The sequence below is a fragment of the Apteryx rowi genome, unplaced genomic scaffold (assembly GCF_003343035.1).
Source record: "Apteryx rowi isolate R43461 unplaced genomic scaffold, aptRow1 scaffold_24, whole genome shotgun sequence".
NCBI lineage: Eukaryota > Metazoa > Chordata > Aves > Apterygiformes > Apterygidae > Apteryx > Apteryx rowi.
Window position 1 is genome coordinate 3,213,658 of NW_020448752.1, and position 17,667 is coordinate 3,231,324.

The 17,667-nt window shown below is 41.5% G+C and overlaps 1 protein-coding gene across 1 annotated transcript in view; it reads right to left on the bottom strand.

The window, feature by feature from the left end:
• EDA (ectodysplasin A) overlaps positions 1-17,667 on the bottom strand; it is a 50,080-nt gene that overhangs the window by 4,766 nt on the left and 27,647 nt on the right. Inside the window, exons 3-6 of the mRNA XM_026066290.1 lie at positions 8,727-8,756; positions 3,824-4,003; positions 1,808-1,842; positions 1,333-1,384 (exon numbers count right to left, since the gene is read on the bottom strand). Coding sequence (XP_025922075.1) covers positions 1,333-1,384; positions 1,808-1,842; positions 3,824-4,003; positions 8,727-8,756 — 297 coding nt within the window. The remainder of the gene's footprint in view (positions 1-1,332; positions 1,385-1,807; positions 1,843-3,823; positions 4,004-8,726; positions 8,757-17,667) is intronic.

The window sequence follows — 17,667 nt, forward strand, 5'->3', positions numbered from 1 at the left end:
GACAGTTACAGGGTAATTCCCACTCTTGGAGAGTAGTGTACGCTCTTTAAACATAGAAGGTTCCCATTAATACTGGGATAATTACTCTTTGAACATAGGTAAAAGAGTATTTTTTCCCTAGTATTTTTTGTAAAAACAGCTGATTTCCTTTTTGTTTTGGAGAGCTTCCCCCTACCATTATAGTAAAGAAATTCAGCTTGAAGCATACTTTCCTAATCATGAGAAATTTCAGCTCCCAAAGCTCAAGTCTGGTGAAAAAGATAAACAGTCTATGAGTAGGAGTTTTGGCCCATCCTCACTGCACCACGTACAAGCAGAAGTTAGTGGATAAAGGTCCTGCAACCCTGGTCCTGTCTCACCAACTCTCTTGCTGGTCACGGGCTGCAGCCTTCTAGGTATGAAACTGGGGTATCTGCACTACTGCTACCCCTGGCCCTTTCCTGGGAACGAGCGCGCTGAAGCGCTTCCCAGAGAAGAGAGCAGGAGCACCGATGACTCAGCCTGGGTCCAGGCAGGGGATAACGAAACTAGCTTCTCACAGGCACAGTGAGACACCATGAGCCGAAAGGCAGCAGCTAATGAATGAGACCCAGCTGTTGGCAAGAAGAACAGGAATTTAAACAGAAATCAGATAGGGATTTGGAGAGGAAGGAGGAGAGCAAAGAACAGCTTGTGGACATGAAATGGCTTGAGAGGACTTGAGCTTAAAGGCTGGATTAGAGATGTTGATTGAGGACTGGGATGCACAAGGGGCCATGGAAGCTGCACGGTGCACACACTTGCAGCAGTGTAACGCAGGAGGAGCTAGTGGCTGTGCATCTGTGTTTCCTCTCAGTTCACACTACAGCTGTGCTTTTCCCTAAAATAAATTATTGGGAAAAATGGAGAAAAACACAGGCTAATGGGGCTGAGACAGGAAAAGGATACACTGAAGGCTTAAAATAGAAGAAAACAGATTGTGAAAGAAGGCTTATGAGTCAAGGGGCTGATGAAAATTGATGATATAACAGGTTTGAGGAGGCAGACAATGTATCTGGAAGTTAAGGAGAAGCTGAGACAGAATGGGACAGAATTACTGGGAGATGCACAGAGTAGAGAAAAACTGGGAGATAAATGTGAACATAGGAGAAAAGGGGATGGATGATGAACAGAAGACTGGTCTGAGGGTGGTTGGGCAACAGAGAGTCGAACTAGCACAGGGTGAGGCCAACAGCAGGCCACAAAGATAACTAGTGATCAGTGTTACAGGATGGGCGGCTTAAATCCAAACTACGAAATAAAGGGAGCAGGATGGACTCTTCACAGTAACAATCAATATCATGAGATCCTTACCATTCTTTACTTGAATTGCTGAGCCTTGGCCTTGAAGATGAACCACAGCTGGCTGCAAATAAAATTACAGGGATTTAAAATTAGCCAGAAACACTGCATCATTTTACTGTAACTTGACATCGTTCCACAGAATTGGCAACCAGTACATAAGCATGATAGTACTCTGAAATCAGTACTGCTTTTGGTAAACAAAAAAAGGAGATCAGAGCAGCTGACAATGGTCAATGACAACATAGTGTTTAAGCACCAGAAAAGAGATGAGAACGCCATGCCAGATGAGCACTGCTTTCATCTGAGCAATGAGAAAGGTGAGCTCAGCCAATCATTTTGTGTAGCTATGGTTTAGCACACAGAGGAGGGTTTTTTTTTCGGTGCTATGCCATCAAATACACCTTAGCAAACATAACTGGTAACTTTCACAAAAATCCAGACAGCCTCAAAGCTGACATTTTCCCTTGAAAGAAGATCAACCAACCTGGATGTCTCTGGAGCCTGCCTTGTCTGTGGCACCTGCAAAATGCAATTTCACATAATTGAAGATGAAGCTTGAAAGAGCTGCAGTAAATACCCCTATGCATAAACCTCCTCTTACCACTAATAAACATTAAAGAGCCATTTTAACAGGAAAGGAGGATAATAATAGCTGTATAATGCACAGCTTAATGTTAGAAAGTAAATAAATAAGAAAAAGTTTCATTGACTTTTTCCTATTAATCTGCATTTCTGTCTAACATAATCAAAATGCCCCAACTTTATTCCACCAGTTCCCATGAGAAGGAAAAACTGAAACAACTCTTTTCCTGATCAGCAGTGGTAATAAGACTCTTGGCTGCAAAGATTACAAGTTTCACTCTGCAGTAACTCAGGTCATTCATTGCATTCAAGCTACATGCTGAAATCTCTTTTCTCTGAGTGCCAAATCTCTGTTAACGAAGAGAAGCTCGTGGGCAGCACTCTGGAGTGCTGAGGACCTCATGCTGCTCCTGGCCTGTGCTTTGGCAATTTCTGAGACATAAACTGAAAGTCAATCAAGGATTCTTTTAAGAGCCACGCAAGCTGAAGGGTAATAGCCCTGATATCTCTGAAGAAGTATTTTCAATACTGGATTGTTAAAATATACATACATTAAACAAACAACATTAATGTTAACTTCCATTAGTCTGTATTTTCAAGAGTTGTTAAATTCAGGGATTTTTATACAATAATGGACACATGATTCCATGCAGAAACAATATGGTGCAGATACAAGAAACACAAAGAAAACTGAAAACAGGAACTGCAGGAGAAAAACATATTTTCCTGACTTGTATGGGAGGCAAACTGATTTGTTCAATGCGATTCCTGAGATCATTTAACGCTTGCGTTAAGCAGTAACTTTCCTGATCCTGGAGAACTAGGGTTTGTGTTAGCTTAAAAGGAACTAAAGCAAACACCCAACCATTACAAAGGCGAGACAGCTTGCAGGCCGTGTTCCTACACAGAAATCAGGCATTTGAAGATTTCAATACTGGTGAAATCCAGGCTCATATGAAGCTGAACAGTAACTAAGGCTCTGAAGCTCTTTTCTGCTCCTTCTCAGGATCTGTATTTGAATGCTTATGTATTTTTACGTTTTCAGATGGATAGTCACAAAGCTTCTGCTTCCCTGTAATGCTGAAAAGCAGTGTACACATCTCAGGGACTCAGAAAACCATACGTTTCAGTGGCACACAGAGAAAGAAAATTTATTACTAGAAACAATACCAAGATTTGGAGTCTTGCGCTTTAACCACTAAACTGTTCTTCCTTTCTAAGAGGGACAAAAGTAACTGATAAGCGAGAGAGGCAGCCAGGAGCCTGGGCTCCCGCAGCCGGTCTGGGCGACTTTGTGCCGGCGGCCTCTGCAATTCCCTCCTACGCGCTCCCTGGGGAACCGCTACCTGCGGGGAGGTTAAACAACCTCCCGCTCCCCTCGCACATCGCAGAGGAAGGGCGGCAGCAAACCAGGCCAGCTACATCGCTTCGTCATGTCCATCCTCGTCGGACGGTCACTGCTTCGCACGCTGCACCAAACCTTACACTGAACATCTTGGGATCCCAGTCGTGCCAGTGACCAGGAGTCGGCTGCACCAGACGTAGCCTGTCTTCAGTCCATCTAGCTGAGCTGTCGTGGCAAGACGGGTTTTAAACCCTTCTCACCTTATTTGCTTTTCCCCCCGTGATGTTCAAGAACAGTAACATTAAGCCCTGCCTGGGGATCCCGCATCGCATTTGGACACCAAGTTTGCTTCAGACTGTGCCACTGTCACAGATGGGAGGGCTTTTTTATTATATATATAAAATATATAAGATGTATATATATTTATATATTTTTTGATTTTTTATTTATATATATATATATATATATATATATATTTTTTTTTTTTTACAGCAACAGTGCCACTGTGATACTTGCCACATCACCATGGCTTATGAAGGCTCTGCCCAGAGAGAAGGGAAACAAAAGCGTTACCTGAAGGGCCCTGCAGTCCAGGCGGTCCCTGAGGGCCCGGTGGGCCAGGAGGGCCGGGCGGTCCCATTACGGTTGTGCCGGGGATCCCGGGGATCCCAGGAATCCCGGGGGGGCCCTGGGGCCCAGGAGGACCTGGTGGCCCCTGGGGACCATTGGGCCCTGGAGGACCAGCCTTTTTACCTGAAAAATACAAGGTCAAATATTAGCTTCTCTGCATATCGAGCATGGCACTGTCTTTTACCTAAAAGAAAGCACTGAGAAGGCACAAAGAGGAAGAGCCACCAACCAGCTGAACTGTGGGGGGCCACCAAGGCTCAAAGACACGAAGACAATGTTGTTGGCAAAATGGAAGCAGGCTGCCTTCCTGTAGGTTCCTTCTGGCACATAAAACTATATTTAAACAAGGAACATGCGCTCTACAAGACCATCTTTGCGGAGTGGAGTGGAGTCACCTGCTGTGGAGCCCACAAACAGGGACCACAAACTTCTGCCCTAGAGATTAACCACAGTGCTCGCCTGGAAATCCTGCTCTTTGTACTGGGCTGGGAGTTGGTTGCTCCGCGTTTGAAGCTACAGCCTTCTGAAAGGCAGAATTCTTAAGAGGCGGTCAACAAATCAAATGAGTTTTCGAAGCAAAATATTCTGAGAAGATTTGCTGTGATAAAGTTAAAATAGTTCATTTGAAGAATTACAAACCACAATGCAATGCAATGCAAGTCGAAATAGTAAAAGTCAAGATTAAACGCTCTGTAATTTCTCAATTTTATGATGGAAAACAGTTGTAATCTGATCAACCAGCTGTATGCGTATGGACTATTATATAATCTTTAATGACGTGATAACGTATCATTTGATCTCCGAGTCTGAGGGAGAGAGATTCCTCCAGAGGGCAGTTCAGAGCTTAAGTTCAGCTCCTGTTCCCAGCGGCCCTCCCTTCCCTCGCCAGCCCTGCGAGGGCTGACGCAGCCCAGCTGGCAAACCGGGTGCCCGMACTTGTGCGTGCTACGTAACACGTCCCCCCCAGGCTTCCCAACCGTTAAGGCAAAGACAGGCAAAGTAGCACGTTTTTACGTTGCGAGGAGGATGCATTTGTTAACATTCGTGAAGCATTTAGAGACTACAGTAAACAGTGCCTTCAAAAAATTAAATATTCATTTGGGGCTTTGGATAGAGGGATAGGGGAAGGACTACTAATTCAATCACGAGGATGAAAACGCTGAAGAGGGATGGGTCCCAGGAAAAACAAACAGTGCAACCACGTAAGTAAAGATTCCTAGAGGGCATATACACAAAGGGCTGAAGTGAGATCTGCAGGGAAAGCCTAACCTGCGATTTTTTAATTTTCTAGATCCTTGATAGGAATTATGTTCATTTAATGTAGTTTTTAAAATACTACTTTGTAACAGCTCTTATGCCGAAGAGCTTTATAAACAGCAAAATCATTTCATCAATTGCTGAAGCAAAGGCAGCCGTAGGACAGACTTAAACAGCTTTTTCAGACAACAGCAGCAGTTAAGATATGAGATAAAGACTACTGGAATGGTTTCTAAGCACATTTATGTACTTGCTTCTCTACTAAATTTGCATTGTTGTCATGAAATAGAACTACAAAAGCACCTATGTTAGTCAGCACAGAACTGGAAGGACCCAGCTCTCCACTGGAGGCACCATGGCCCCTGGCCGTTAACAAGGGCACACCGAAGTCCCCCTGGGGACAACTGCGCCCTTTTAGTTAGCGTGCCACACCGTCCCTCCCCAAGCTGACTGATCAAGCATTCAGTTTCTTTTTCTTTCATCAGATGATGAAAAAGCTTGTATTTTGCGTGCAGCTGAAAGAGATGTTAGTCACTCAACTTCTTGGAGCAATGGGCATAGAACTGAGAGTCAGTCAACTGCATACAATTAATCTCAGTGCCTGCTCTTTATTTCTAGGCCTAAAGAAAACAGAACTCTATCCTRTACTTTTTTAAAGCAGAAAACTATTTTAAAGCAAGTACAGGTGATTAAAGTTAATATTAAAGTAATACTGGCATCCTACAAAAATGGGGCAAAAGACTTAAGGGGACAAATTGTTAACAGCAGTGTTTCCATCCAGATTAGTGGATATGTGCCTTCAAATCTGAGCTGGCAACAAGCCAATCTCCTTCCAATCCAGCAACTCTCCTCTTCCTTAGGATAATGACATGCTTTGGAAATTATCACCTTGAATTAACATCCTTACCTATTTCCCCTAAAGCGTATTTACTAAATTCTTTTCATTCATTACCCTTTCAATCTAGATTACCCTAATGAAGGATCATATGTATTAAGTCGGGATCCTGCTGCTGTGTCTCCTTGCTTTACTTCCCAAGAGGGATACACATTACAGCTGTTTTAACTAATCTGTCTCAGAGATCTGTTCTGCTACTAAATTAGCTGCTATTTTAGCAGTAAAACAACTGCACATAATTCTGAAGCTGCACAGGGACACTTATTTTCTATGCATTCTGACTCCTTCAAGTAACTTCAATTACTTTTCTGTGTTACTGGAATCTTGCTTGTTAAAGTCACAAGGCAAAAAATAGTTACATGGTAAGTACGAAGCTCATGATTCATCTACTAACAAACAAAGGAGACCATCCACCGCTAAGTTATTGCATATAACAAATACTGCACTTGGAAGCTAAGTAAGACTCTTTGGACGTTTTTAGTAGGTTATGTGGGGAATGAGATACTTCTGTCTCTCCTTTTCTCTCTCTAAACTTCTGTAAGAGTCACTTTCTTGGGCAGAACGCAGGGCATCCAAGAAGTCCTTGCCCACGAGAACAAGCACTTCATTACGTAGCTGTGTGCCTGCATCAGTTCATGCGTGTCGCACACGGAAAGAAGCCGAGAAATGGGAACAGGCTGACATAGCCTCTCGAAACCCAGCTCTTGAGAGCATTAAGCATTCAACAACGAACCAAAACAGAAAGTCGATCCTTCTGGTTAAGCAGATAGTATCTGCGGCTCTTGCACAGCAAACAATGCTCTTGTGTAGAGTTGCCATATCTCATAAATCTACATCGGTTTAAAAGTGTCCTCCGGCAATCACCAGCACCACCACAGAATAGCTTTGTAGTGAGTGTCTCGATCATCCAGTTCCTAACTTGCCAGGTCTCTATCTTTAGCCAAATGTACTAGGCAGAATCCAAAACTCAAACTTGGCAGAAGCAATATATTTCCCTTAATCATTATACGCCAAACAATAAGCTACAATTCTTAAAAAAAAAAAGTACCATAAAATTATAAAATTGTATACAGCACTACAGCTGTATATAATACAGTACTATGAGATCCCTCTGCTGCTCCAAAATTGCTATGAATACCGCAATCATCATTTGCTATTAATTCAGCTGATTTAACATGGGGTTAGGGTTTCAGAGTTTTGTCAGGACAAATTTTTAGAACATAAAATTTTATGCTACTTTTGAGGATAAATATAAACTAAGTTTCTAACTGTAGCCTGTCTCAACTTCTCAACCATAAGTTTTGAGTTTGTATACAATGAGTAAAAATGATTTGATGTGCTATTAAAGTAGTATATACAAGAAAACAGCACAGAAGCTCAGCTGCTGCCTGTTGTTGCATGCAATTATTGCAGTCTGGGGTCTATGTGAAACTCTGGGACGCATGGAAATTTCTTCTGAGTGACAGAGCATAACGTAAAGTGGATAAAGAGCTAACTTTCCTTTTAACCAAATATGCATTAAGTACAATAGGGCCCCAAGTAGTAAGCACAAAGTTGACAGTAAGTATACATATAAATGCTTTGTTGCATAGGCTTGGACATTGGCATGCGCTTCATTTAAATGCCTCCATAAGCCCCTTGATAAATTAAGCCTTGTATCAGTGGTGAGCTTCATGTGTTTCAAAGAAAGTACATCTGGGGGAGCCCATGAGTTGCACACAGTTTGTTTATGTATTTTTTGCAACCTATAACACTTCGTAAGTGCACACCACAGCTTTTAAAATGTACACAAAAGTATATAGATGGTTACGAGGAGCAAAAAATGGGCAATCAGACTATGCTTCCTTGAAATCAGTAACGTAACATTTTTTTGAGAAAAAGTTTATATGGCAACTCAGATACTTCAACTTGCTCAAGTTCCTGGGAGCAAATAAGAGCACGAATGTAAGTATTCCCCAGGAGTATTACACAGACTGGGTCAACACCAGATACCGCCACTGAACACAGGCCTACGTGCCAAATAACCCAACTCATTGATAAGCGTTTTCAAAAATAATCACTTACATGTTCCAAACAGCTTGAAGAACATGGTAAGAAAGTCAAAGTATCTGTGGACTGATCAACACTTTGAATGGACACATAAAATGCTACTTCTGAATTTAATAAGCATCTAGAAGTCAGATGGAGAGTGTATTTAATTCAGAGGGTTTGAATGAGACACCAACCTGCGGATGGGCTTGCTAAAAAGACAGATCCACAGCAGAAGAGTCAGAGATGCAAATTAACGTTGTTTCACTGCAGACAGCCTGGCAAAGAGCAAGCAGCTCACGAGACCTGGCACAAGACTCAACTCCGCTCAGCCGTCAAACTACACATCTTAGGGTTTAGCGCATACATCTGTACAACGTAATGAACTTTCCAGTAGCTTTCAAGGAAAACTTCAACGAACACCCATCCTCCCGAGGCCCTGCTAGCTCATGCAATCCTGCCGCAGCGAGGAGGGAGCGTGGGAGCACGGATGTCCCCCCCGTTCAAAAACGCGTTTGGCCCTTGCTAACCCTCGTCGTTCACGGCGAGGGGAAAGGGCGTTCGCTCTCTCATTCCCGTTGATCAAAGAGAAGCATAGCCGGGGGAGTTCAACACAGGCACAGAAAAGAGTCGTTACAGGAAAATTAAATTAAAATTCAAACTTACCCTTTTTCTTGTTTTTAACTGAACTCGGACCTACAAAGGAAAAAGAAAGCTAGTGAAATTCAGTGACCACTTCATCTGAAATAACAAAAAATCCCCACTACCCTCAACAACCACCAAAAAAAGGCTGTCTAGAGCTGGAACAAAATTGGTAACAAAAACACTAAGCCAAGGATGCACATTTTTCTGCCATCTACAATCAAATGCTGTGGAGATAAAAAGATCCTACCGGGACCCCGGGTTGCTCTGCCTTCTCTCAGACTAGCAACCCGTATCTGGCTGACATAACTCAATACAGTGAATTTTGGGGCACACTTCAAGAATGAATGTGTCTCTCCCGCTTTACTGCGAGGGGCAAGTTAAATCACCTGCTTCTGGACGACAGCAGACCTCAGGTGCCGGCTGCTTTCCCACCATGGAGTCAGAGCTCTATTCACCGATACAGTCTTGGTTTTGGCTTAGCTACAACTGCTGAGTTTTGCCCTTAGACTTACTGTACATATCCACCGAATTTGCGGATACTGGAGTGACATGCCAAACTTTCAGACAGCAGAAATCCTGGGACTTAACAGATGCCATTTAAAAATATGACCGCTACAAACTAAGTTATTTTTCAAGTGGATAATGGATTCATTTATGGTCTAAGTAGCGATACATTAATTTTCTGTGTCATTAAACCTAACTCCAACAGCCCAGTATGCACTAGAGAAACTTTTAAAAACCTAAGCTCTTTTTTTTTCCTCTGTGATGGATTTGTAAAAGTAACTTTATCTTTGTTCTTCCTAGCCAAGCAACGGACAGGGGAGAGAATTCTTCTAAAATCTATTCCCTAAATCATAGAAAAGCTTTGCATTTTAAAAGGCCAGTAACGTCTTGCTGTGGACAGTGCAACAAAAACTTTTTAACATAAAGAAACAGTAAAAAAAAAAAAAAAAAAAAAAACAGCCACAAAAGTATAAAATTGAAATCCGGTTACACCTGCAACTGCTGTTGAGAAGGTGAAACAATACTGCGGTGAGCTGCTCATGGCGGCGGACGTCGCCGGACAGCTCCTCGGAGCGCGGCCAGGGCCCTGCACGCCGGCTGCTCCGGAGGACGGCCTTGGGACTAGCAGGGGGCTACCGTTAACAATTTGCTACGTGACGGCATTTTTTCCCCATCAATTCAATCACAAAACTGGACCACCAATCTGTTTACAAAATAACACATCAGCTGAAATTGGCCAAGCTTGAGAAACGGTGGTTAAGAGGCAACTTGCTTTGCTGCACTGCCAGCACCGGTCAGAAGGGAGCTCACACGACTCTGCTTGCAGGGGAAAGCACTAACCCAAATGCCTGCAAGCCAAGTTGTTTAAAAGTTATAATAAAATAAAAAACCAAAGAATTAGTCTAAACCGGGTTACTTAAACATTGGAAATACAAGCCTCCCAAAGCAAGAACTGAAAATATTTATAGTAAAATTGAGAAACTACAGGACTTTTTGAGCATCAAAATACCAGTGGAAAGTGAAGCGTGAGACATGTGCCACTGCTTCCTCAAAAATTAATCGGGGATTAGAAGTAAACTGCAAAAATCCCCAGACACTACCTTGCCAAGGAGGGAAAAGGGTCTACCAGTCAAATGCGCCTAAAATCTGGGTTTGAACATATGTTGAGGAAATCACTGAAATCACCTTTACAAGGAGGCATGTATTGGAGAAAACAAATCAATTTTGCAAGAAGATCTATTTACTATTCCTCTTGTAGGGAAGTAGAGAAAAAGGCACGAGGTGCATTTACAAGGTCTGGTGGGGAACATGACCCAGGTGGTAACTCTGCTTGCAAAACATCGTAATTCAGGACTCAAGTCCTCCAATATCAAAGCACCGTGAAATAGAAGAGTGCACTTTTTAATTTATATTTGGGCCAGTATTTAGTCAGACCCTAGAGTGTAGAAGAAACAATGCAATCATCATCTTTAGCTCCATCGTCCCAAATCCCTAGAATTCTAGGAGATCCGCTGCCTTCCCAGAACGACCGGCTCTGCTTGCCACACGCCTCTCCAGCGCCAGCCAAGCTGCGCCTTCGAGGCAGGACGGCAGCGTTTCCGTGCATGGAAGGTAAGGAGCGCATCTTGAGCCAGCAATGGTAGCGAAAGACAAATTAGAAACTAGTACGGAAGTGCCATGACTGCGTTCCCATAACTGGGATAACTAAAAGAAAGATGAGGGAAGAACCACAGAAATATCCAGGAATCTTATTCATGTCTTTTCAAGAGGAATACTGATTTCCATGCATTATATTAAGGTATGATGGGAAATTTCTGGTATTATCTATATTTATTTTAATTTACTATGACTTCATATATTCAAAATACTAAACACGTAGACGGGACACCACGTAGGTTTCTAGTAATGCTAGTACTAATACTTCACTAAGGTGTAATAGTGAAACAAAACATCAGGACCAGCATAAAAGAGATGAATTGTAAAACCTTTCATGTTTTGCAAACACCAAAAGGCTCCTCTCTGCATTTTCCAAGCTCTGACACTTCCCGCAATGCAGAACTAGTGACGATGGCACTGGCATCTCTACGGGCCCTCATCGTAGGCACCAGCTAGTTAATAACACTTGCAGGGAAAAGAAAAAATTGTCTGGGGATGTAAAATAAAAAAAAATGCCGAGCGAAATGTGAGTGCTGCGTATGTGTCTCTACAGACCTTGGAGTCACGAGAGTTTATTTCATGTTATATATATCACACTATTAGCGCTATAACCAGAGTGAAAGTACAAATAACTGCGGCAAGCCAAACACATTTGAAATGGATGGAACCAATTAGCTTCAAAGATGAATGGGACGAATGAGAACCACATGCGATGTCAATGTTCACAGTCTATATTACAACACACGCATCTGTTCCAGGCACGGCAGAGAGAGATGTTACGGCTGTGCAAGTGAATCTTTCGACAAACACAAAAATACTTCTGACATGAAAAAACACAATATTATTAGCCCTGGGAGCTTCTGAGTCTCTGGGGTTTGCATCTGTTCATCTCCCAATAGGAGGGGATGGATAATTTAATTGTAGCAGAGAGCTGCAGGACTCATCTGATACAACACAAGACAGAACTTGCCGAATTTTTGCTCAAAATGGTAAACTCATCTGATCTTTCTAAATTTACTCTAAAACGGTAACAAAGTCTCGCACTGAGTTTGGGCAGCAGAGCTCCACCTCAATGGCAGATGCATACGCCCTTCGAGATGGAGGGTGCTGAGGCGCAGGGCTTGAACGCTTTACTTGGTATACACTAGCCCAACATCTACGTGAGGAGGAACAAATCCTTTCTGCCGTACTTTGCTAAGGCCACACCTCAATATTTAAACAATAAAACCAGTTAAATGCTGCAATAGTTTAATGCATATTACCCTTTGGTCATCTGGTTTTATCTATTAGCAGTAAGCAACAGAAAACGTATGAGCAGCAATATCAGCCTGTACAGTGTCTGTATTAAAAAACAATCAAGAAAATGCTAGGCAATTTATTTAAAGTATGCAGACTTTAAATACCAGCGTCTCCTGGACACACACACAAGCGCAAAATCATCACTGGAAGAGAGACGAATGATTCTTGCATTTAAAATATACCCAGACCCACTTATCTTCCAAGTTCTTTTTGCCAAAGGAAATAAATACCATCTCATGAAAGACATTAAGATATTTTCACAGGTATTTGCACAGGCAATAACATGAGTTTCACGTTACTGTATTAATTCTTTAATACTTTCTTCAAAGATATTTTAATATGGAAGCATACAGAAAAGGATGATCAATAATTTACTAAGCAAGATCAACTATGTTTAGATTATTCTTAACAAGTATTTGCCTGACTTGTTCCCCAGGACCTCCAAAAATGAAGCCTTCAGAGGAAATCTATAATCACTCTTGAAACTTCTCAGTGTCTAACTTAAATCTCCCTAACTACAATTTTATCGTTCTGCTTCAAATACCAGGGACACTAAATTATTTCCTTAATTCCTCCTTGCAGGAGACCTCTGTAACTGAGGACCCATCTTCCCACTCAGTTGTCTTCTCCAGGCTAAACCGCCATAGCCCATTCAATCCTTCATCCCAGGTGCCCATTTCAGATTTCCGATCTCTAATAGTAGTTTCCTAGATGCCTTCCGTCACTTTTTGATCAACACACTTCCAGAACTTTGGTGCCCCAAACTAGACACAGTCCTCTAGATGAGGTCTCATCAGTGCTGACGTATGTCTTCTAGGCTAAAGTCCTGTTCATACATTTCAATATTTCGTTTGTATTTTTCCTCAATATTTGATGTCATCCACTTATATTCAGGTTTTGACTCAATATAGCATGTGATCTTTTTCAACACATCTATTAGCAGGTCCCTCCACCACTTTGTCTTTATGCAGTTGATTAACCTTGGCAGAAGCTTAGTGGGAAGGAGTGCAGGATATCATACCTTCATTTTCAGTCTGTTCTCCAATTTGTCAATATTATGTTTAATTCTACTGTGGCTCTCCAGTACACTTGCAGTCCCTCCTGACTAAAAATTTAATAGACACTGTCTAAAATGCATTGTTCAGGTTGTTAATGAATAGTATTAATAACATCTGGTCTGGATCAAGAATGTTGTATCCTTCTATTTTGACAGTGAACCACTGAAGATTGCCTTCCAGCTATGGCTATTTGGCAACTCATTACTCCATTTGTATGGACCCATTTGCACCAGGTTCCTCTACTGTATCAAAAGCCATATAAAAAACAAAGTACTTGATACCCACTGCTTCTCCTCTGTCCACAAGACCTGTCGTCTTGCCGCGGAAGGAAATTAGTTTGACTTGACAAGCTCTTCAAAAAACTATACTGTCTGTTACTGACCTTGTCTTCGTTTTTCAGGTGCTTACGGCAGTGCATCTGACGATTCCTTCCAGCTCGGGTGGAAACTGAGAGTAACCTGGCCAATTGTTCACAGTTCCTCTTTTGCCTTCTTTATACACTTGGCCTTGAGTTTGCTTTTCATCAGTTTTCTGACATCACCTCTGTTCTTCATAAATTTTCACAAGTATCTGTTCAGTCCATATTAGAGATCAAGATCATGGTCCTGATTGCTTGTATTAAATGCAATAGCTACCAAAGCATGGATAAATTTCTCCACACACCTTTGTGCCGTACTTTTGTACTTCTTCCTAGTATCTCACCTAGCTTCTCCTTCCATTCTGTATTCTTTCTGCTTGTGTTTGAGGCCAAGACAGATGCCAAGATTTAGGGAAGACTATCCCTTTCTACACCTCCTGTCTTTCATCTGAAATTAAATTTATGCTTGTGCTCTAAGAATCCCTCCTTGGAGGAACCACCAGCTTTATTTAACCCTTCTACTTAGCTCTTTTGGGCACAGGAAAGAAAGTTGAGAAGAACTGCTAATACAGAGGAGGACTGGGATATCACAGAGGAAAAACTATACGGCTTTGAAGAATACAGTAATAAGTATGGAACGAGACTCAGTCGTACAAAATGCAGAGCCCTATAAATTAGACATAGGGAGTAATAAGCATTTCTGCTGTATGGTGCTGTTGTTCAGCTGGAGCCGAGGAGAACACAGTGTGTATGCACTGATTTTCTGCGATACAGCCAGGAAAGAGGGAAATGTAATCCTACAAAGTATCAGTGGAAATATTTCCAGCAGAGAGAGGGAAATACTGAACCACTTAATAAACAGGGGTGAAAAAACTGGAGTAATTCATTCAATCCTGATCATACAAAAAGACCGATTTAAATGAGAACAAGATGACAGAATAACTCCTGCGAAGGTCAAACAGACATGACTGGACTGCCTATCTTCAGAAAATAAAAAAGAAGAGCCTGTCTGGTTAGCAGTCAAGACTGTCCACCCTGAGAAAGAGATGAGTACTGCTGTAAGCACACTCCTGGGGAGCAGGCAGGGAGGAAGATGACCTATTAAGGCTTAAAGGACAGCTCTGGCACGCAGCACGTGTAAGTTAGTCACCAAGACAGTTAAGCTGGAGATTAGAAGGCTTTTTCTCACCTCCTGAATGGAGAGATTGTGGAAGGTTTGGAGGGCATCTTCTGGCTCAAAGCCGAGCTCTCTGGCATCATGGAAGCTCCTTAAAGTCTCTCAAAAATTCGTCAATCCCTTTGGAAAGTAGTTAGGTTATTTTTGCCAACTCTTATTGAAAGCCATAATTGGAAAACTACCAACTAGGCTGCTAAGCTCACCTGAAATGTTTAAACTTGCTACGTGATCTACTTTTACAATTTATAATAATAATTTATAATTATGAAATAATTTATAATAATAAAATTTCATTTCATTTCCTTTAGAAAAAGCTCACCAGCTCTGGCTATAATGATTCACAGCAGCTTTATCATCTGCCAGCTGAGTTCTTTGCTGGCAGGACATGATTTCCCCCCAAAAAGGTGCAAGAGTGGCAAAACTGCATGCTGGGCTTTTGAAGACTGTGGCTTTGAACAGCCCAAGATCTTGAGTTCTTTAAAAGCTTATTTTCCACATCTGTTTTGAAAATAAAAAAGAATGATAATAGAAATGGAAGGAATATAAAATCAGCAACAGTGGTAAACTTTGAGAGAAAGTTATAAGCAGGAAAATACAGCTCTAGATGATAGCAAATACCCCAGCCCAAATCAAAAAACCCAAGAGACAGTCGGGTTCTGTGGAAGTGGAAGACACGTCTACTGTAACTCAAAGCAACACCAAGTCACTTCTTCAAGCAGAATTATTATGGCCATAGGTTTTAGCAACAAGCCAGTTCAGCTGCAAACCTCTCTCCTAAGTTAAAGAAAATATTTGCAACAGTCGAGGTTTTGTTGTATAAACCAGCACCTGTGGCACAGGAAGTGGCAGAAGACACCTTATCAGGCTTCAGAGAACAGGTTCTAGCCCCCAGCTCTGCAGACCTAACATCTGCTGCATAATTGCCAAGGTTTTTAGAAAAAAACAGATGGTGAAGCAACTCAAAGATATTACATTTGACATGTTTTCTCTTATAAAGATTAATAGAGCTTATATTTCTTTTCCGATTTTACTCTCTGCATACTACACACTGCTATGATTTACTATAAATATAAAAATATCAAAAACTTCTTTAGGACATGCGATGAAATACACAGGATATTAAAAAAAACTGTGTTCACTTATTAGTTATGTGTGTGGATTAACAACAAATAGTTCAAATTCCTTCAAAATAGTTCAAAATGATTTTACTGATGGGAACAGACCTTTGTAATTATGCCTGCTTCATATAAAACCAATAAAAGGTTGACATAATAGGAATCTGTCAAACAAAGGATTAGTACCTGAGAAAGCTGCTGAATTTTCTCCAATTCTCAACTGCAAAGAGCAGAACAATGTCAGTGAGCTTTGTTAATGCATTCCACCGGCATCCGCATTAAATTCAGAGCAAAGAGTTTCTGGGGTGAGGGGAGAATAGGGTTGCGCTTTACAGAGAAACTTGGAGAGGTTGAATATCTGACTTCCTCCAAGGTAGGTTTGAGAAGTTATGAAATACCTACCCTTTACACTTCAGAGGTAATGATAACTTTATATCTGTTCTTCGCAGAGCACCGAGAAGGCCGTAAGAACCATTTTGCACACTGAGAGGCATCTGGGCCATATCTGGTATATCTGCCATGTGATTAGCTACATTTAAGCACATTGAAACAAAATGAAGAAAATCTACTGATGTCTTTAAGGTGACTTACGTTTGCCTCAGAAACCAATTACGAAGAGATACGCTACAAAAACTGTAATATCGCCTATAGACTGCACCAACGCATTTTCAGAATTCACTCTATTTTCACTGCTTGGTCCTGGGATTATTACGACATTCCTTTTCTATTTTTCTAGCCCAAAGTTACCATGATATACTGTCAATCTTCTTGCCTAAGCACAGTTCTCGTTTGAGAGATAAGTAAGACCAGATAACACAACTGAACCGTTCATATCAGCCCCTGTGAGAGTGGACACAGAGCTCTCTGCATTACCGTCCCCTTTCTGCCTTCTACAGAGGAGAAAACGGAGGAACCGAGAAATTAATCTTCATCCCAGGTTGAAAAGGCAAGCTGAATCAGAGACAAAATCTTGATGATTAATGAGATGTTAGTGGCTTCCAGAAATGTCACTTCACTTGTTTTTCTTCATACTCATTTGTAAAATAAGCATGAGGTGACTTCTAAGTAAAATCACTAAGTCTATAGGTGTTCTTCTTGAAAGTAGCTACCTTAATTTTGAAGAGAAAAACAGAAGCAGGGAGCTCCACATAACTTATCTAATATGTGCGTTTTCAAAACTATACCATCTTTGTGAACTACAAAGAAATTTACAGCTTTTCTTTGAAGTGTGAACTTTTGGCTGTAGTTGGAAGAATATTAATGACCACTGTTCTCAACAGCTATCGAAATTTGTGTTAACCCTGCTAACCATCTGGTTTAAGAAAGAGCCCACTTGAAAAATCTCAGTCAAAGCTCTGAATACTGCCCAAATCCACAAGTACCTTCTAGAGAATAGAAAGCTAACAGGATTTGAGTCTAGTTCCTGGACACTAGTCGGGAAACCATTATTAATGGCATTCTTGAAGCATATAAAAGTCCCAGCCAATGCCCCATTTGCACACAAGGATTTTTGTCTTCAAGGAGCCTGGAAGCTAAACAGACAAAATGGAGAGTGGGAGAGAGAAGAAACCGAAGCAGAGTACAACAACCCAGGCTCCACGGTGCAGTGGGTGAGCATCACAGGATTCAAGTCTTATTACCAGCAGGTTGTTATTCTGCCTAATAATCCATAATAAATTCCATCTTTCATATAAGCCTCTGACCAGCAAGTGTCTACCAACCTTGAAAGCTTCCACCTTTCCAGGAAGGAAGTTCTCTGCCACTTGAAGCTTTCCAAAAAAATAGCAGGAAACCA